General features: G+C 42.2%; 2 protein-coding genes across 5 annotated transcripts in view; both read right to left on the bottom strand.

Moving 5' to 3' along the window:
- LY96 (lymphocyte antigen 96) overlaps nucleotides 1-17,426 on the bottom strand; it is a 49,693-nt gene that overhangs the window by 26,709 nt on the left and 5,558 nt on the right. For 2 of the 3 annotated variants that reach the window (XM_060127335.1, XM_060127337.1), the window contains exon 2: nucleotides 4,227-6,256. In XM_060127335.1, the coding sequence (XP_059983318.1) occupies nucleotides 4,227-4,338 (112 nt within the window). In that variant the 5' untranslated portion in view covers nucleotides 4,339-6,256. Of the gene's footprint in view, nucleotides 1-4,226; nucleotides 6,257-17,426 lie in introns of those variants that run through there. The other variant, XM_060127338.1, reaches the window with a different exon arrangement.
- TMEM70 (transmembrane protein 70) lies at nucleotides 10,356-16,753 on the bottom strand. Of its 2 annotated transcripts, none has more exons than XM_060127333.1 (3): nucleotides 16,481-16,753; nucleotides 15,125-15,230; nucleotides 10,356-11,007 (listed from the first exon to the last, which is right to left on the bottom strand). In XM_060127333.1, the coding sequence occupies exons 1-3, from the start codon at nucleotides 16,688-16,690 to the stop codon at nucleotides 10,550-10,552; spliced, it is 774 nt and encodes a 257-aa protein (XP_059983316.1). In that variant the 5' UTR covers nucleotides 16,691-16,753; the 3' UTR covers nucleotides 10,356-10,549. The 2 variants fall into 2 exon arrangements, with proteins under 2 accessions (XP_059983316.1, XP_059983317.1); XM_060127334.1 differs by having other exon boundaries at nucleotides 16,493-16,748.

Here is a 17,426-nt window from a genome sequence, read left to right as displayed (position 1 = left end):
TGGATGATGAGATAGGGAAGATTTAGGAAGAAACAGATTTGGAAAGGAGTATAAGAGTCCTAGTTCCAAATGGCCCTTAGACTTCCCAGTGGCCATGGTGAATTTGTAGAATAAACAAATGAATCCTGATGATATGTTTAGTTATCCTTCCTACTACACATAAGTAAGACAAAAGCCAGAAGTTCCTTGAAGATACCAGCTACACCTTAACATAACCTTTGCATTCTCAGTATTCCTCAGCATAATAAGGAAACCTAATGCCTATTAAAGACGTAGTAAACAGGATTAAATTCAACTGACTTGACTAGGCTCTGTACAGGAGGCAGGACTTTTGATGGACCTCAGAGGTTTCCATGAAACAGAAAGATGGACACAAATATTTCAGGTTAGAGAATAGTACACATATATATCAATGCAAGTATAAATAAAGGCTAGTAAAGAGGCTGGCCTGCTTGGAGTTGGGGGGACACTCCAAATGTCAAGATACACTCACTTAGCTGAGAGGACCATGCTGGAATACTTCCAGAACCAGACCCCCGCTCATCGCCTCCAATGCTCCCCCTCTGGTCCGAGTCACCATTCTCTCACTCACCTGGATTATTGCAACAGCTACCCAACAGGTTGCCTGCTTCCACTTTTGCCGCCTTACAGATTATTATCAACCCAGGAGCCAGACCAGGTTTTACTCGTAGTAAGAGATAAAGTCATTCCCTGACCTACATGGCCCTCACCCTCTCCCCATTCCCTTCTATGTCATCTTCTGCTACTTCCCCCACGCTCATTCCATCGCAGCCACACTGGCCTCCTTGCTATCCCTCCATCACCAGCCACGTTCCCACCTCAAGGCCATTGTGCTTGCTCTTCCCTCCACCCCTTCCACTGGATATGGGCGTGGCTCACTCCCTCAACTATTCCTGTCCTTGCTAAACAGTCACCTTCTCAGTAAGGCCTTCCTTGCCTGTCCTAATTTAAAATGCAACCCCCATCCCCATCTCTGTACTCTCTATCCCCTCCCCTGCTTTATTTTTCTCTCACAGCAATCACCACCATTTGACATGCTGAATATTTCACTGATTGAAACTCCAGGAGGGCCGTGACTTTTTTTTTTTTTTTTTTTTTTGCGGTATGCGGGCCTCTCACCGTTGTGGCCTCCTCCCGCTGCGGAGCACAGGCTCCGGACGCGCAGGCTCAGCGGCCATGGCTCACGGGCCCAGCCGCTCTGCGGCATGTGGGATCCTCCCGGACCAGGGCACGAACCCACATCCCCTGCATCGGCAGGCGGACTCTCAACCACTGCGCCACCAGGGAAGCCCCGTGACTTTTGTCTTGTTGTTCACTGCTAGATAATATCCTCAGTGTCTAGAACAGGCACATGCCAGATTCTCAGTGAATATTGGTTTAATTAAATAATCCATGAATTCCTTGAGTTTCAGGACTATCCATAGCCCAAAAAAAGGTTAGAGCTGAGTCTCACAACTCTAGGTTACAGGACGGTGTATGTCCAGGGCTCTGTGGACTGACTCAGACAGCCACATTTTCTGCCTTTTCCAAAGGTGGAGGATAAAACAGCCAATTCTTGCCATTTCTGTATGTTATGCGCTGAACTGTGTTCTCCTTAAATTCATACGTTGAAGTTCTAACCCCCAGTATGTCAGAATGTAACTGTCTTTGGAGACAGGGCCTTTAAGAGGTGATTAAGTTAAAATGAGGTCATATGGGTAGGCCCTAATCCAATACCGTTGGTGTCTTAGAAGAAGAGGAGATTTAGCCCTACAGGGAGTCACCAGGAATGAGTGCATACAGAGAAAAAGCCATTTGAAGACATGGCAAGAAGACAGCCATCCGCAAGCCAAGGAGAGAGGCCTCAGAAGGAAATCAAACCAACTGACCCTTGATCTTGGATTTCCTGGCTCCAGAACTGTGAGAAATAAATTTCTGCTGTTTAAGCCACCCAGTCTGTGATGTTTTTTATGGCAGCCCTAGCAAACAGGTATACCGTGTATGCCCAGGAGCTTGGCCAAATGGGAATCATCCTCACAGAAAGGACTGAATTGTCGTCACCAACTTCCTGACAATAATACCCAGAGGGATCAGTGCTTCCCACAAATGACGCGTTTCCATCTCAGTCAGGATGGATTCTCTAAGGCAGGGAAAGGTTGACGTGGCAGGGGCAGGGGAGAGGGGCATGGCAGCAAGCAGGGTCTCGCTTAGCTGTATATCCCACCTGCTCTCCACGGTCCCTATATCCATGGGGCAGCAGGAAAGGACCACAGAATTTCTCAGCATTGGAGAGAAACAGATAAAATCTCTCCTCAAAAATCAAATCAGAAGACAAATTGAGTTAGTGTTACTGGAAGATTAAAAGCTAAATAATAATATGAAGTGTTATATAAATAAAGGCCATAGGAAATACAGCACAGAGAAGGTGGCATAATCAGTGCATGGAGCAGAAGCGCCAAAGGAGTGGAGAGAAGGGGGCCGAGTGCACTGAAGAGGGCCTGGAACAGGGCAGTGTAAACTGACCTTGCGGGGTGGGGAATTTTCAGGGAATGCAGCATAATCACAAACAGAAAAAAAAGCCACCAGCCTGAGACTAGTCATACACTTAGGTCTTGTTCCCACATCTGGCAATTACCATAATTCCCAAGAAGTAACTTTTTTCTTTTTTCTTTTTTTTTGCGGTACGCGGGCCTCTCACCGTTGTGGCCTCTCCCGTTGCGGAGCACAGGCTCCGGACGCGCAAGCTCAGCGGCCATGGCTCACGGGCCCAGCCGCTCCGCGGCATGTGGGATCCTCCCGGACCAGGGCACCAACCCGTGTCCCCTGCATCGGCAGGCGGACTCTCAACCACTGCGCCACCAGGGAAGCCCCCCAGAAGTAACTTTATATTAATATTTGCCAGAGTGTATTTGCAGGATTGTAAACACACACTCAAAAAATAAAACAAAATAAAACTGAAAATTGGGGGATTAAATAGGTTTCTTTATTGCAGAACTTCTCAGAACTCAAAGTACATTTGTAAATCTCCCCCAAATGATTAGACCATAAATCCTTTTTTCCCATGAGGATTTCAGCTAGCAAGTATTTTCGGGAGCATCCCCTTAAACCTTCCTGATACCACTAGTGGGTAGAAAAGGTCAACCAACCTATAGCGAGCAACACAATGCAAAGCACCAAACCAAAACAGTAGTCAAGCCCCGAAGCTGTGCTTTCAGACCAGCAGATATTTGTAGAGAAAGAGGGAAAACTAAACAAAACAAGATAAAACAAAACAACAGTGATCCAACCAGTAAATAGCATTAGAGTGTGGCTGATTTTTTTTTTAAGTAATCAATATTATTGTTTCTATGTGGCTCTGTGCTAAAAATTTTACCTCAAAACAATCCTTGTAAAATGGGTTCGAAAATCACTTTCACTTTACAGATAAAAAAGCTGAGGCACAGACAGGCTAAGACTTTGCTCAAGGTCACACAATAACGGACAGAATCAGCCTTACATCCAATTAGGGAGGTAATTCCAAGAGCCTTCAAAAACCACAGCCTGAAACACAGAGCACCTGTTATACACCCAACATAACGTTGAAAACAAAAAATCATGGCCTGGGCTTCCCTGGTGGCGCAGTGGTTGAGAGTCCGCCTGCCGATGTAGGGGACGCGGGTTTGTGCCCCGGTCTGGGAAGATCCCACATGCCGCGGAGCGGCTGGGCCCGTGAGCCATGGCCGCTGAGCCTGCGCGTCCGGAGCCTGCGCTCCGCAACGGGAGAGGCCACAACAGTGAGAGGCCCGCGTACCGCAAAAAACAACAACAACAAAAAAATCATGGCCTGGAGCTATAATCAATTCCAAGCAGCATTTAGGACTGTTCTACCTTCTCAAGAAGACCCGGTCAGTCTTGGGGCTGAGGCAAGATCTCAGAAGCAGATAGTTCTGCCCAAACTGGGAAGAATCTGAAACTGGGTTCAAGGTAGAGATAGCTGACCACAGGAAAGGACAGAAGCACTTGGAGGTCAAGTGCAACACAGTTCAGAGACCTGTGAGGCCAGTGACGGATCGAGAAAATCCACCCAGGGCAGGAACCAGACATCACTTTTGCTGCCAGCAGCCTCCCCAGCAGCCGGAACATACGGTCATTTCCTGCATCCCGGCGACAGCAGAAAAAGGTTCCTGTGAAAACTTGCCCTTGGAACAGTTCACATTATGAGTACCTGCTTTTGCCCTCGTACTTACCACAGTAGGAGTACCAAACACTTGTGTCAGAGGAGTTGCAGATCCAGCGTTTCTCTCCAGGTTCAGTAAATGTGGAAGAAAACAGGGCGGAAAAAAGCATAAATGGGAACATGATTCAGTATCTTCAAAACTTTAAAAATGCAAGGACAGTCAGTAACTAATCATCAGACTCTTCCTTTTTAATAAGTAGAAAAAATTTAACTTAGTCATCAGTCACATGATTTCTGAGTTCCTATCCGACTGTTTCCTCTTTTGAATGTGTGTGTGTGTGTGTTTAATATCTGAGCACTTGCTGCAGGAGGAAAGGAAAATGATTCAGAATGTACTCTTTGCGAACACGTGATACAAATGAGAGCACAGAGCTTTAAAAACAAAATCAGGTATTTCCCAATCAATAGTAAAGAAACCAGCCTGTAGGTCTTCTTTAAAAGATCAAAAGACTAGCACTCTTTATCCCTCTGCATTGCTATTCTCTCGCCCACAAGTTTTTTTTTTTTTAAACCCTAAGCACGCCCTCCTATTCCTTCTTTCTTTATTTATGGCCGTGCCGCTGGGCTTGGAAGCATGGGGTCCTAACCACTAGACCGCCAGGGAATTCCCTCCCACAAGTTCTTTATACAAGAATTCTCACGGCCAGAAAGCAGAACCTAAAGCTCTGAACTGAACAGGCTCACACAAAGTGTTTCTGCTCGGCAACAGGTTCAGCCAGAGGGTAGAGCCCAGCTGGATGAGACCCCAGACATAGGACATTAGCTGTAGTTCTGCATGGTGGGCGGGGGGGGGGGTCTCACCAGGCTTGAGAATGCATTCACTTTAGCAAATTACAGGTCCAGGGAATACCTTAAAATGGTCATTATTTTGTGTGTGGAATGTATTTCATTCCAAAACTCTCACTTTGTTCTAGAAAAACAGCCACCCCTTTAGGTGCTTTGCTACCTGAAATTCTTTAAAGGACATGGTCTGGGATTAGTAGCCAAAAAATAGCATGGAGTTGGGGCCTTAAAAACCTACAGGTTTAGAGGAAAATAATCATATTTGTAAAAGGTTTTACTAAAGAACTGTACTACTTTCCCATTTTTTTAAAGGTAAATATCCATGGGGTGGGGCGTAGTCTGGGGAAATGGGGAGTTGCTCCATGGGTATTGTTTCAGGTTGGCAAGGTGAAAAAGTTCTAGAGATCTGTTGCACAGCAATGTGAATACAGTTAACACTAATGAACTGTACACTTAAAATTGGTTAAGATGGAGAATTCCCTGGAGGTCCAGCGGTCAGGACTCCATGCTTCCACTGCAGGGCACATGGGTTTGATCCCTGGTCAGGGAACTAAGATCCCACAAGCTGCCCAGTGCAGCCAAAAAAAGAAAAACTTTGTTAAGATGGTAAATTTTATGTTATATGTATTTTGCATATTTTTTAAGTGGGGGAAAAAAGAGGACAAATCCATGAATGCTTCTAGTGGTCTCAAAATACCATTTCCCACTAAAAGGAACAAATACTCTAGAGAAATTACTGTTTCCAGGTCTGAGGCAGAAAAGGTTCAAGATGAGCCTAAAACATCTTATCATATTAGACACCCAATTTGATGACAGTCCCATTGACCAAAGATGGGTTTCCTATTGAGTTGTAACAAATAACCACAAACTTAGTGCCTTAAAAACAATACAAATGGGGAATTCCCTGGCAGTCCGGTGGTTAGGACTCTGAATTTTCACTGCCAAGGGCCCAGGTTCGATCCCTGGTTGGGGAACTAAGATCCCACAAGCCATGCTATGTGGAAAACACACACACATAGGCACAATCCAAATGAATTCTCTTACAGTTCTGGAGGTCAGAAGTCCGAAATCAATTTCAATGGGCTAAAAGCAAGGAGTCAGCATACCTAGTTCTTCTGGAGACTCCAGGGGAAGACTCTGTTTACTTGCGTTTTTCAGTTTGAGAGCTGCAATCCTTCCATTCCTCCATCTTCAAAGTTCAGCACTGTCATCTCTGCTTCCATCGTCACATCGTCTCTCCCCTGATATCCTGCGTCCCTGTTATAAGGGCTCTATGATTACAGTAGAACCATTTGGATAATCCACGATAATCTCCCCAACTCAAGATCCACCTATAAAATCCCTTTTGCCATTTAACATAACATTCACAGCTTCCAGACATGAACATTCAGCCTACCTGTAGACTATTACGATCATTAATAAGATAGTAACTGCGATGAACTGAAATACATCAAATATATTCAAATCAATCAGCTCATAATAATTTTTTTAAAGTCTAATCAGCAGATGATGCTAGGAAACCAACTCTATTTTGAAAACTGATAAAGGGAAAGAATCAAGCATTTATCCCGACTTTTCTATAGAAACTGAACTACCGGTAACCAAATAGTACAGAGAGGCAAGTTTCCCTTGCCTTCTCATACTCTTTTCTCTACTTTTAGAAGTATTTCAGCTAATATATGAAAAAGGAATGATAGAATATAACCATTTTGCAACACCTAATGAATTAGTAAACTTGGGCACTGAGCATTAGTAGTTGCTAACGTCGCAGAGAGAGAGACAGAAACACATTGTATTCTTCTTGATGGGTGAACATGGTGGTAGCCAACCTCCAAGATGGCTCCCAATGACCCTTACCTTCTTGGTATGCAAATCCTTGTGTAGTCCCCTCCAACAATGTATAAGGGTGACTGTGTAACTAAGAAAATATTGCACAATGATCATGTGCAACTTCCAAAGTAGATCATAAAAGACATTTTGCCCTCTACCTTGCTCTCCTGGATCAATTGCTCTGGGGGAAACACGTAGCTCTAAAGAGAGATCCATGTGGTAAGAAACCAAGGCCTCCTCCCAAAAGGCCAGCACCAATTTGTCAGTCACATGAGTGAGCCACCTTGGAAGCAGTTCCTCCTGCCCCAGCCCAGCCTTCAAATGACAGGAGTACCGGCTGATATCTTGACTGCAACCCCATGAGAGAACCTGAGCCACACCCCCTCAACTAAGCCATTCCCAAATACCTGACCAACAGACACTGTGCAATATCATAAACGTTTGTTGATGTTTTAAACCTCTAAGTTTTAGGGGCAATTTGTTATGCAACAATAGAAAAATAATACAAACAACATCAGCTACGAATCAGTCTTGTCCAAAAAAATCAAACCTCAACCTGATGAAGCCTCAATTTATAACAAATACAGTAGACAGACAAACATGTTAAACTACACCTTGGGGATATAATCAGAAAATCTAGACCATGAAAACATATATAGGACAAAACACTCAGTTTCTTCAACAGATGATTTGCAAGGGGTGGGGGGTGGGGGGGAAACAAAGTGAAAGAGGGAATTCCCTGACAATCCAGTGGTCAGGATTCCGTGCTTCTGCGGCCGGGGGCCGGGTTTGATCCCTGGTTGGGGAACTAAGATCTCACATGCCACGTGGCAGGGCCTAAAAAAACAAAAACAAAGTGAAAAATATATAAGTCCATAGATTAGAAGTCTTAAAAGAGACTTAGAAAATAGGTGTGAATAAGGTGGGAACTTTAATTAGATCTTAATCCAAACAAAATGGGGGTGAAAATTATGAAACAATTGGAAATTTGAGTAGACTGGATATTTGATAACACTGGGGTCAAGGGCAGCTTAGGTATTATGATGGTATTGTTATTTTTTTAAGTCTTTATCTTGTAGAGTTACAAAATTAAATATTTAAGAAAGAGATCTGGGCTTCCCTGGTGGCACAGTGGTTGGGAGTCTGCCTGCCAATGCAGGGGACACGGGTTCGAGCCCTGGTCTGAGAGGATCCCACATGCCACAGAGCAACTAAGCCCGTGTGCCACAATTGCTGAGCCTGCGCTCTAGAGCCTGTGAGCCACAACTACTGAGCCCACATGCCACAACTGCTGAAGCCTGTGCACCTAGAGCCCATGCTCCACAACAAGAGAGGCCACCAGAGTGAGAGGCCCGTGCACCGCAACGAAGAGTGGCCCCTGCTCGCCACAACTGGAGAAAGCCCACGCATAACAACAAAGATCCAATGCAGCCAAAAATAAATAAATAAATTTATATTAAAAAAAAAAAGTTTAAGAAAGAAATCTTATGATGTCTGGGATTTGGTTCCAAATAAAAGTAGACGGCAAGTGGTCTAGATGAAACAATGAATCTGGATGACGAGTCACTTTTTCTGAAAAAAATCAGAGTACAATTTTAACGAATGTGTCCAAGCTAAGGCTGTCATTCATACCTAATGACCGTTTTGTTACTTTTGCTTCCAAAAGCTGAAGTCTTTCAGTATGACGTAATCTACGTTGAGGAAAAGGATTATATCTTATAATCAAAGGGTACACTATCTGATGTAACCCAGAGGTCCAAGGGGATCACCCTGCCTTTTGGGACTCAAATAAAACTGACTCAATATCCTTCCCATAGGTAGAGGGAGACTCACCACCTTCCTAATCTTTCCAAGATTACTCTGCCTGGGGAGAGGGTGGTAAAGTGGCATGGAAGGACGTGCGTATATTTCTTACCTTGGCCTGAGCTGTTTCTGCGGACTTATTTCAGTGATGAACCATTAGGGTATCCTACGCATGCTGATCCTTTTCTACATCTTGGTCTCACTCCAAATCGTGCCCTTGAGAAGTCATCTTTCTCATGTAGTATTTTAAGCCTTTTTTCTTTTCTCTAAACAATTGAGGAATTATTGATACTCATAAAAATAGGATTTTCACTCCACTCCACAGGTGACAAAATGGTTGCATGGATATAGGACATTTAAAGAAAGAGATAGGATGTACTAAAAACAAGTTATGAGAAAACTGACCCTTGAGAGAAAACTTTGAAATGTTAACAACACTGTTTTCTTCTAATATTTATCTAACATTTGATAATGAGTATTTGATTATGGAATAATCTTTTTTGTGTGTGGTACGCGGGCCTCTCACTGTTGTGGCCTCTCCCGTTGCGGAGCACAGGCTCCGGACGCGCAGGCTCAGCGGCCATGGCTCACAGGCCCAGCCGCTCCGCAGTATGTGGGATCTTCCCGGACCGGGGCACGAACCCGTGTCCCCTGCATCGACAGGCGGACTCTCAACCACTGCGCCACCAGGGAAGCCCTGGAATAATCTTTTTACAGAAAGATATAAATCACATTAACTGCTAAGATAGCAACAGGTCCACATCTAGGTGACAAAGGACAGAAAAGCAGACAGGCAGAGGCCCAAACTGAGGACAGAGGTGGTGGCAGCTTGTTCATCTAAGAATAGAGCCCGCCCTCTACTAAGGCCACAAGCTGGCTGATCCTAGCAGAGGGCAGGCTCTAGGTCTCAGAAAGATGAGCACTGTTCTACCTTAAGCTGTCTCCTATAACCGTCTAGCAGCTTCGGACTTGATCTTTCCCCTAAGAACTAGTGATGTCCCTGCTTTCTCCATCCACCTCCCTCATACCACAGGCAAGCCAGAAAGATTAGATTTATCATCATGGCAGGTGATAGACGTTAGGCAGCTCTCTACAGACTGGGTGTTTTGTTCTCAACTGTGACTCTGGCAACTAGCCCAGTACCTGACACCCTCTAGGCACTTAATCAGTATCTACTAGTCTAAATAGCATGATTTGAGGCCCTTTGTTCCTGGCTGAAAATCCTTCACAAGAACCAACTTAACATTAGCATGGAGACTTTTATTTTATAAAAGGTACTATCCATCTGTGTAGTACATACCATTTTCCCACTGTGTCAGGGTGTAACAAAGGAGAGTGTACATGGAGGGACAAATGGAACCACTGAAGACGATACTACTTAGGTCACCACTTCCCCAAGAGCTAACCACACCCTACTGGACATGGATATCTTTAACACGGGCAGCCATGCCAGAGATGATAGGCAAAAACCTGTGCTCTGAGCCAAAGGAAGCAGATTAACAGTCTCCCATAATCCGTGAATTTTTAAAGAGTTTTCAATGTGGGAAAAGGTAATATCTATATCCTTAGAAAAATCCAAACACAAAGGAAAAATAACTTTCCCATTTGCTTCTGACATCCAATCCCCAGCTGAGAGGCAATCACACTTATTATATAAAAGTAACCATGCATATGTCAGCATATACATGTATTTTCACACCCTTTTAACACAAATGATAGAGTATTGTATGTTTTGTTTTTCAAATGTAACTTTTTTTTTATTACAAAGGAACATAATTCTCTGGAAATGGAAAGTTCTGTGATACAATTTCAAATTATTTTTTTAACAATCAGTCACTAACAAAAATCATAAGTAAAGGCAATTATTATACACTGGAACATAAATCACATTTAAGCACAAACATAAAAACGACAGACTCATTTCTCTTCTTTAAGCTGTTTCTTTTCACTGGCTTCTTCCACATCAAAAGTGAATGGTTTGTCATAACCCATTAGATGGTTATAGTCTTCAGGGTTTGGAAAAAGTGCTGGATTAACTAACAGTGATTTTGTTTTAGCATAAAATGTGGTAAACACATGTGTGCTATTTGGAATCGTCACGTCATTCTGGTGGAACACTGTACTCGTTTCCAAAAGCACAACATTATAAGTAATGGCTTTATAAGTGTCTGTTGTGGCCTCATGGTACAACCGAACGACATAGCCTTTTGTAAGAAAGTGAAGCAGTGTTGGAGTGATCACTGTAAAGCTTCCTATGATGCCATAAAATAAGATTTGCAAAGGCAGACTTCCAAATATAATATTATTTTGTGCAAAAATGTACGGTAGAAATGCAAGGCTGATCAGACTTGTAGAGTAAGAAAAACATTTCACACCTAAATAAGAAAAAAAATGGGAGAAGATTAACATTTTTAACTTTTATAAAAGAATCAACCTATCCAATTAATTCTGCCACCTTTCTCCCTACAATATCATCATCAAAACAACAAAACCAAAACACCTATATAGTGCTTATTATATTCCAGGCTCTATTTTAAGCACTTTACATATTTCATTCATGAAATCTAGAAAAAAACCCTATGAGACTGATGTATAATTATCACCATCATCATTCCCATTTAAAAGATGAGAAAATATGAGGTACTTGCTCAATGTCACATAGCTACCAAGTAGCTGTGTTGGGATTTAAACCCAGGCAATCTGACTCTAGGGTCCAGGCTGCTGGCCATTACAATGCACTGCCTCTCCAGCTGGGAAGTCCACTTTAGGCTTAACTGGCTTCTATCTCAGCTCCCAATAAAAGGTTTAATATTACTCAAAAATCTTTATGAATACTATAAAAGTTAATTCAGTCAGCAGATAATCAAATAAAGCTCTCTATTAACAAGCACTTCCACAGATCTAACATAAAACATCCAAATATGGGGCTTTTTCAGGCTAAGTGCCCAGCATTAAAACAGCAAATTGAAAAACAAGCAAACAAAAAACACCACCAGTGGTTAAGAAACATATGGGAAAGGTAATCAACTCCTTTACCAAGGAAAAACATTCAAGTTAAAATAGTGAGATATTTTTACTTATCACGTTAGAAAGATTAAAAAACCAGTGACTTCTGAACTGTATACTTAAAAATGGTCAAAATGGTAACTTTTACTTTATGTCTATTTTACCACAGTAAATAAATAAATAACTTAAAATGTAAATTTTCTTAGTTTGAATGTACAATTTTAACATGATCAAATACCATCTGTTTGGAAAACAGGCAAGTTGAGATCCTAGAAGGGTTGATTATAAAGTTATTTTGGAAAAACAAAGGAAGAAAAAAAGGGGGGAGGGTTAGATACTAAAACATAAGATTGTATAATTAAAACAGCGTGGTAGTGGCTCAGTACATAAACAGATCAATGGAAAAAAACGGGAAATCTAGACACAAACCTAACTGCATAGAGAAATTTAGTACAGAACAAATATACAATCTAAAATAAGTAGTGCTGGGACAACCAGATTCAGAGAAAATTCAATCGATCCCTCATACCATATACCAGGAAAACTCCAAATAATCCAGAGATTTAAGTGTATAAAATAAGAGAGGTATAAGAAGAAAATACCCGTGAAGTCCTTTATAATCTGAGAATAGGTAAACTTTTCTAATATGACTGAAAATACAGAGGCAATCTAGGGGAAAGTTGATAAATCTGATCATCTTTTTAAAATGTACATGGACATAAATACCGTAAACAAAGAGACAAATGAGAAAAATATTTGCAGCTTATATGACAAAGGGTTAATATCCCCAATACACAAAAAGTTTCTAGTATATGAGAAGAAAAGATCAACAACCCAATAAACAAACATGCCAGAAATATAAGCAGACAGTTCAATGAAACAAAAATGCACACGGCCTTTCAACAGATGAAATGATGCTAAGCCTCAATCATAAGAAACATTCAATTAAAACCACAGTGAAGGTTGGGAGGGAGGGAGACGCAAGAGGGAAGAGATATGGGAACATATGTATATGTATAACTGATTCACTTTGTTATAAAGCAGAAACTAACACACCATTGTAAAGCAATTATACTCCAATAAAGATGTTTAAAAAAATAAAAAAATGAAAACACAGTGAGATACCGTTTTTCCCCCAAACTGGCAAAAACTGAAAATATGACATCATACTCTGTTGGTGAGGCTATAACAAAGCAGACACTCTCATACATCACTCTTGCTTGAAGGCTTAATTATCTTGCATTAGTAATTTTAAAATAATTCCTTCCCCCCACAGGTAGATGCCATGACACTGGTACACATGGGATTCAATAGGGACCAAATTGCCTTCTATATAAAAGCCTCCTTAGCCCTTCCAACTACCTGTTTTCCCCATTACTCTTTCACACTATAGTAGGTTGAACAGTGTCCCCTCAAAATTCACATCCACTTAGAACTTTAGAACATGACCTTATTTGAAAATAGGGTCTTTGCAGACAATTAAAAGTTGAGATGAGATCATACTGGATTACGGTGGGCCCTACATCCAATGAGAGTATCCTTAAAAGGACAGAACAAGACAAGCAGAGACACAGAGAACGCCGTGCAAAGTAGGAGGCAGAGACTGGAGTTATGCAGCTACAAGCCAAGGAAACATGAAGGATTGCTGGGAGCCACCAGAAGCTGGAAGAGACAAGGACAAGCTCTTTCCTAGAGCCTTCAGACAGCACGGAATGCCAACACCTTGATTTCAGACTTCTAGCCTTCAGAACTGTGAGAATAAATTTTTGTTGTTTTAATCCACCAAGCCTGTGGAAATGTATTGTAAGAGCCCTAGGAAACTAATACATACATATACTTTATTATGCCTGGATTGAAGCAATTGCTATTTTCTAAACATATTCTCATGCCTTTGCTCATACAACTTCCATGCCTGGGATGCCCTTCTTTCACAACATCTTCATGTTCAAATTCTACTCGTCTTAAAAAGAGAATACTATGACATCCGTAATTTTCTGTTGCTGAATTAACAAGAACCATCAACTAAAAGTCCCTTCAAATATCTTTAAATTAGGACCCAATTTGGTAGTTTAAATGGTACCGCTATGTTAATGTCTCTCACTCAGTTTTACACAGAAAAAATATTAATCCCTGATAAGTACAGTGACTTTCTATTACTATAATATTGAAGGAACTCATACATTAAATTCTTCTACAGGTTACAGTTCTAGAACTCTGAATATCATGCGTAGCTCTGCTCTTCCACAAATATTATATTGTACCCACACTAAAATTAATTCCTATTTATATTCTCTTCTCTTCAGAATTGAGTCAAGTGGGAACATGAAAAAAATGGATCAAGCCTTCCCTTCATTTGAAGGAACGGTGTCTGTATTCAGAAAGAAGGGTACCACGGGGGTCACGGTGAACACATCTCAAGGGCATCCCTCTAGGGATCCCAGGCTCAATCCAGAGATGAGACACAGGCTCAGTGGCCCACTCATGTTGTGACTTCTGAAGAAATTTCTACCATCCAAAACTGATTATTCCAGTAACTTCAGAACTCCACTCAATAGTGATTATAATCACTCCTTATTCCCAGAAAGTTTTAAATAGCTAAAATTGTATTTTAAACATACTCTATTTTAATGTCACACTCTTGAGAACTTACAGACTTCCAGATTAAATTTCAGACAACTGGTTAACACCAGCATGATCAAAAACACACATGCAAATGGGGCACAGAAATCTCGTGGCCAACTTGGCTATAAAATAATCCTCCAGATATTTCAGGTTATTTTTTTTTTTAAGATTAATAAAATGAAATACAACCTCAGGAACTTGAACAAATCACAAACCTAAGATCTTCTGACTTTCCCTACTAAAATATTCCATACTAAATACTGAATTATGACCTAAGGAAAGAGCTTTAAACTTGCAGCTATCTAATACACTGCCCTTTCCTTCTCCACGATAACTCCCTACTACCTAGAAAACCACTAAGTAAATATGTTTGCTGAAAATTCTAAGATGACCTAAAAAATGTAAAATTAATATATCTTTGAATTATAAAAGTATTACTGCTCATTTTAACTGCAAAATCTAAAAACATATATTGTAAATGTCTACTTACCCAAAATAACTACTCCTAAGAGGTATTTGCCCATATTTTTTTCCTTTGCATATTCAAACATTACATACACTTTTTGTTGTTTTATTTTGTTGCTAAACATCCCGAGAGGTGACCAAAGGATGGAATCTTTAGTGCCCAGCCATAAGATCACAAAATCATAAGAGTCTACAAAAACCTTTTAAAAATCTCCTAAAAATGCAAAGGTCTTAACCTCTAAATCTTTTATCAACACACCACAAGAAAAAAATTATAATTTTTCCTTCTGTCTTGCAATTACGAAGTGCTAAAATAATAAGTTATCATATGCTAAGAACCTTTTTTTATAAGTAAAAGGCGGGGGGAAAAAGGAAATATCCTCACTTCTGATTACCCACCAAATACTGCTCGGGCCAGATTCCCAGTATAAATCAGCCTTCCATCTTCTGATTTTTCAAGCTGTGTATGTAAACATCGAACACATCTTTCCCAAGAAACAGGTATCTATTGAAAGAGACCATTATAATGTGAGTACATGATAAACTTTTAAATTTTTTAAGTTTATTTTGAAAAATGTAATAAAAAGAAAACTTATCACATGGGGTGATGTAAGGAATTCTTCCAAATCATCTACAAAGCTAAAGAAAGCAAACTGAGTAACACAATGGCTTTCCTTAATTCCACTCACAAGAAGACACTGAATTGGGAGTTTGAAGACCTAAGCTTGCATCCCAGCTAGAAGCATTTTAAAGTGTGACCTTAAACAAGTAAAAAGTTAGTGGAATAGTTTCTCCTACTCCACATCACTTTCGGCCAACTGTCAAAGATTTAAATGCATTAGCTTTTTTAAAAAATTAAGTTTAATTATGTAAGTAAAATACTGCAAATTCAGAAAGCTTAAAGTCCAGACTGCTTTTAATACTTCTAAAATATTTATACTATAGCTAGTATTTAAAAAAATAGTAATAATAACTCTTTCCCCAAGGGTCTCGTATCCATCCCTTCCTCCTCGCAAGGAAAATATTTTACTTGAACTCCTACATCAAATTTCACAGGAACAAAAGAGTTGCCCGAACCTCTGAAAATGACTTTCACAACACACACTCTTCAAGATGTAAAAAGCATGCCTAATCCCTTTATGCTGAAATTTAATGAGATTCCAATTCCCGCGTTGGCCTTTCCTCCCAAGTTTCAACCACGTTTGCTAATCCTAATATTTTACAGGGCAGGATTAGGAGACAATTTATTCAGATTAAAATGAGAAGGATTAACGTCTCCATCCCATTTTTCCAGGGAGCAAAGGAATTCCTAAAAATAGAGCCACCTAATAAAAAGCAGAACAAACTCAAAATCAGGTTTCCCGAGTTCTTTCAGTTCGGTCTCCACGTGGAGCATCTAAATTTCGCTGCAAATTAACCCTTCCGAGCTTGCGCTCAAGGACAGAAAACAAAAATAAGAGTCCTCACAAGCCCAACGGATTTGCAACCATCTCTGTAAAGTGACTGGAACCGCCCAGAAATTAGGCACATTCCAAGGGACACTGCTGGACTCGCGGGGGCTGCGAACCCCGGGAGCACCGGCCTGTTGCCCAGGCCGAGGCCGGCCACTCCTACCAGCCCCATAGCACGGGGCTCCTTCAGCACCAGAGCCGCCATGCAGGCCGGGGAGAAGCTATGGGAGAGCCGGGCTCCCCAGGCCCGGTGCTACTCCCACCCCCACCCTTACTCGGGTCCGCGAGCCCTCTGACCGCCGACCTGCGCTCGCACCCGACACGGCAGAAGCGTCGCGGCTGCCGACAGCCCCGCGCCCCCGCCGCCGCCCCGCCCCGAGGAGCCTCTGCAGGAGGCCGCCCGCCAGACGGCCGCCCTAGGGCCTCGGAGCGCAGTGGCTGCCCACGGTGCCGTCCTCTTCCCACCAAGCCGCAGTCCGGCCGCCCACGGGCCGCCCAACGCCAGAAGCAGCATCCCGCGCGTGACCAGAAACGGCGACTGCACTGCGGCGGCAGCCGAGCACGCCGAGGCGCAGCTCCCCACCAGACCGCGGCAGAAACGAGCCGCGCACTGCGCGCCGCCGCCAGGTCCGCGGGCCGCACTGGCCGCCTGCGCTTGCGCAGAATGGACGGCCCGCCGGCAACCTGCCCAGGCACACGCGTTCCTTGTGGGCTGAGATCTGAATCCGACCTGACCCTCGCTGCCAGGACCAGCAAACGCCCATCCTGCGCGCTGCTTCCCCTCGTCCGCGTCTGGCGCTCTTTACAACCGTGTGGAAGGACAGAGGGGAGAGACACGCGCGAAGGACAAAGCCTGGAAGCAGGGTTAAATCTTTCATTCTCGTGGGCATCATTTTCTGTGCCCAAAACACCATTTTCTCTGCGGAAAATATTTCTAACCTGTTGGCACAGAGGAATAATACAGTGCACGTTTGAACAAAAATGAATAGTAATTTAATCCAACCAATAGGTTGGTAGAAAATGAGTGGAACTCGTTCATATAATGTTGATACTTGTCAAATTTGTCTTCGGAAATCACTCTCATCCGTTTACACAATCGTTCATTATTTGTTAAAGAGATCTTGAGCGCCTCGCCAACTACCAGGACTAAGTTGGAAGCAGAGGATACAAAGATACTGAAGAAAATTGGAAATCCACAATGCTTACATAGTGAGGGAAACACCTAAAAATAAGCTAAAATATAATGCTTA

The sequence above is a fragment of the Lagenorhynchus albirostris genome, chromosome 17 (assembly GCF_949774975.1).
Source record: "Lagenorhynchus albirostris chromosome 17, mLagAlb1.1, whole genome shotgun sequence".
Classification (NCBI taxonomy): Eukaryota; Metazoa; Chordata; class Mammalia; order Artiodactyla; family Delphinidae; genus Lagenorhynchus; species Lagenorhynchus albirostris.
This window is presented reverse-complemented; position numbering and strand designations above follow the sequence as displayed.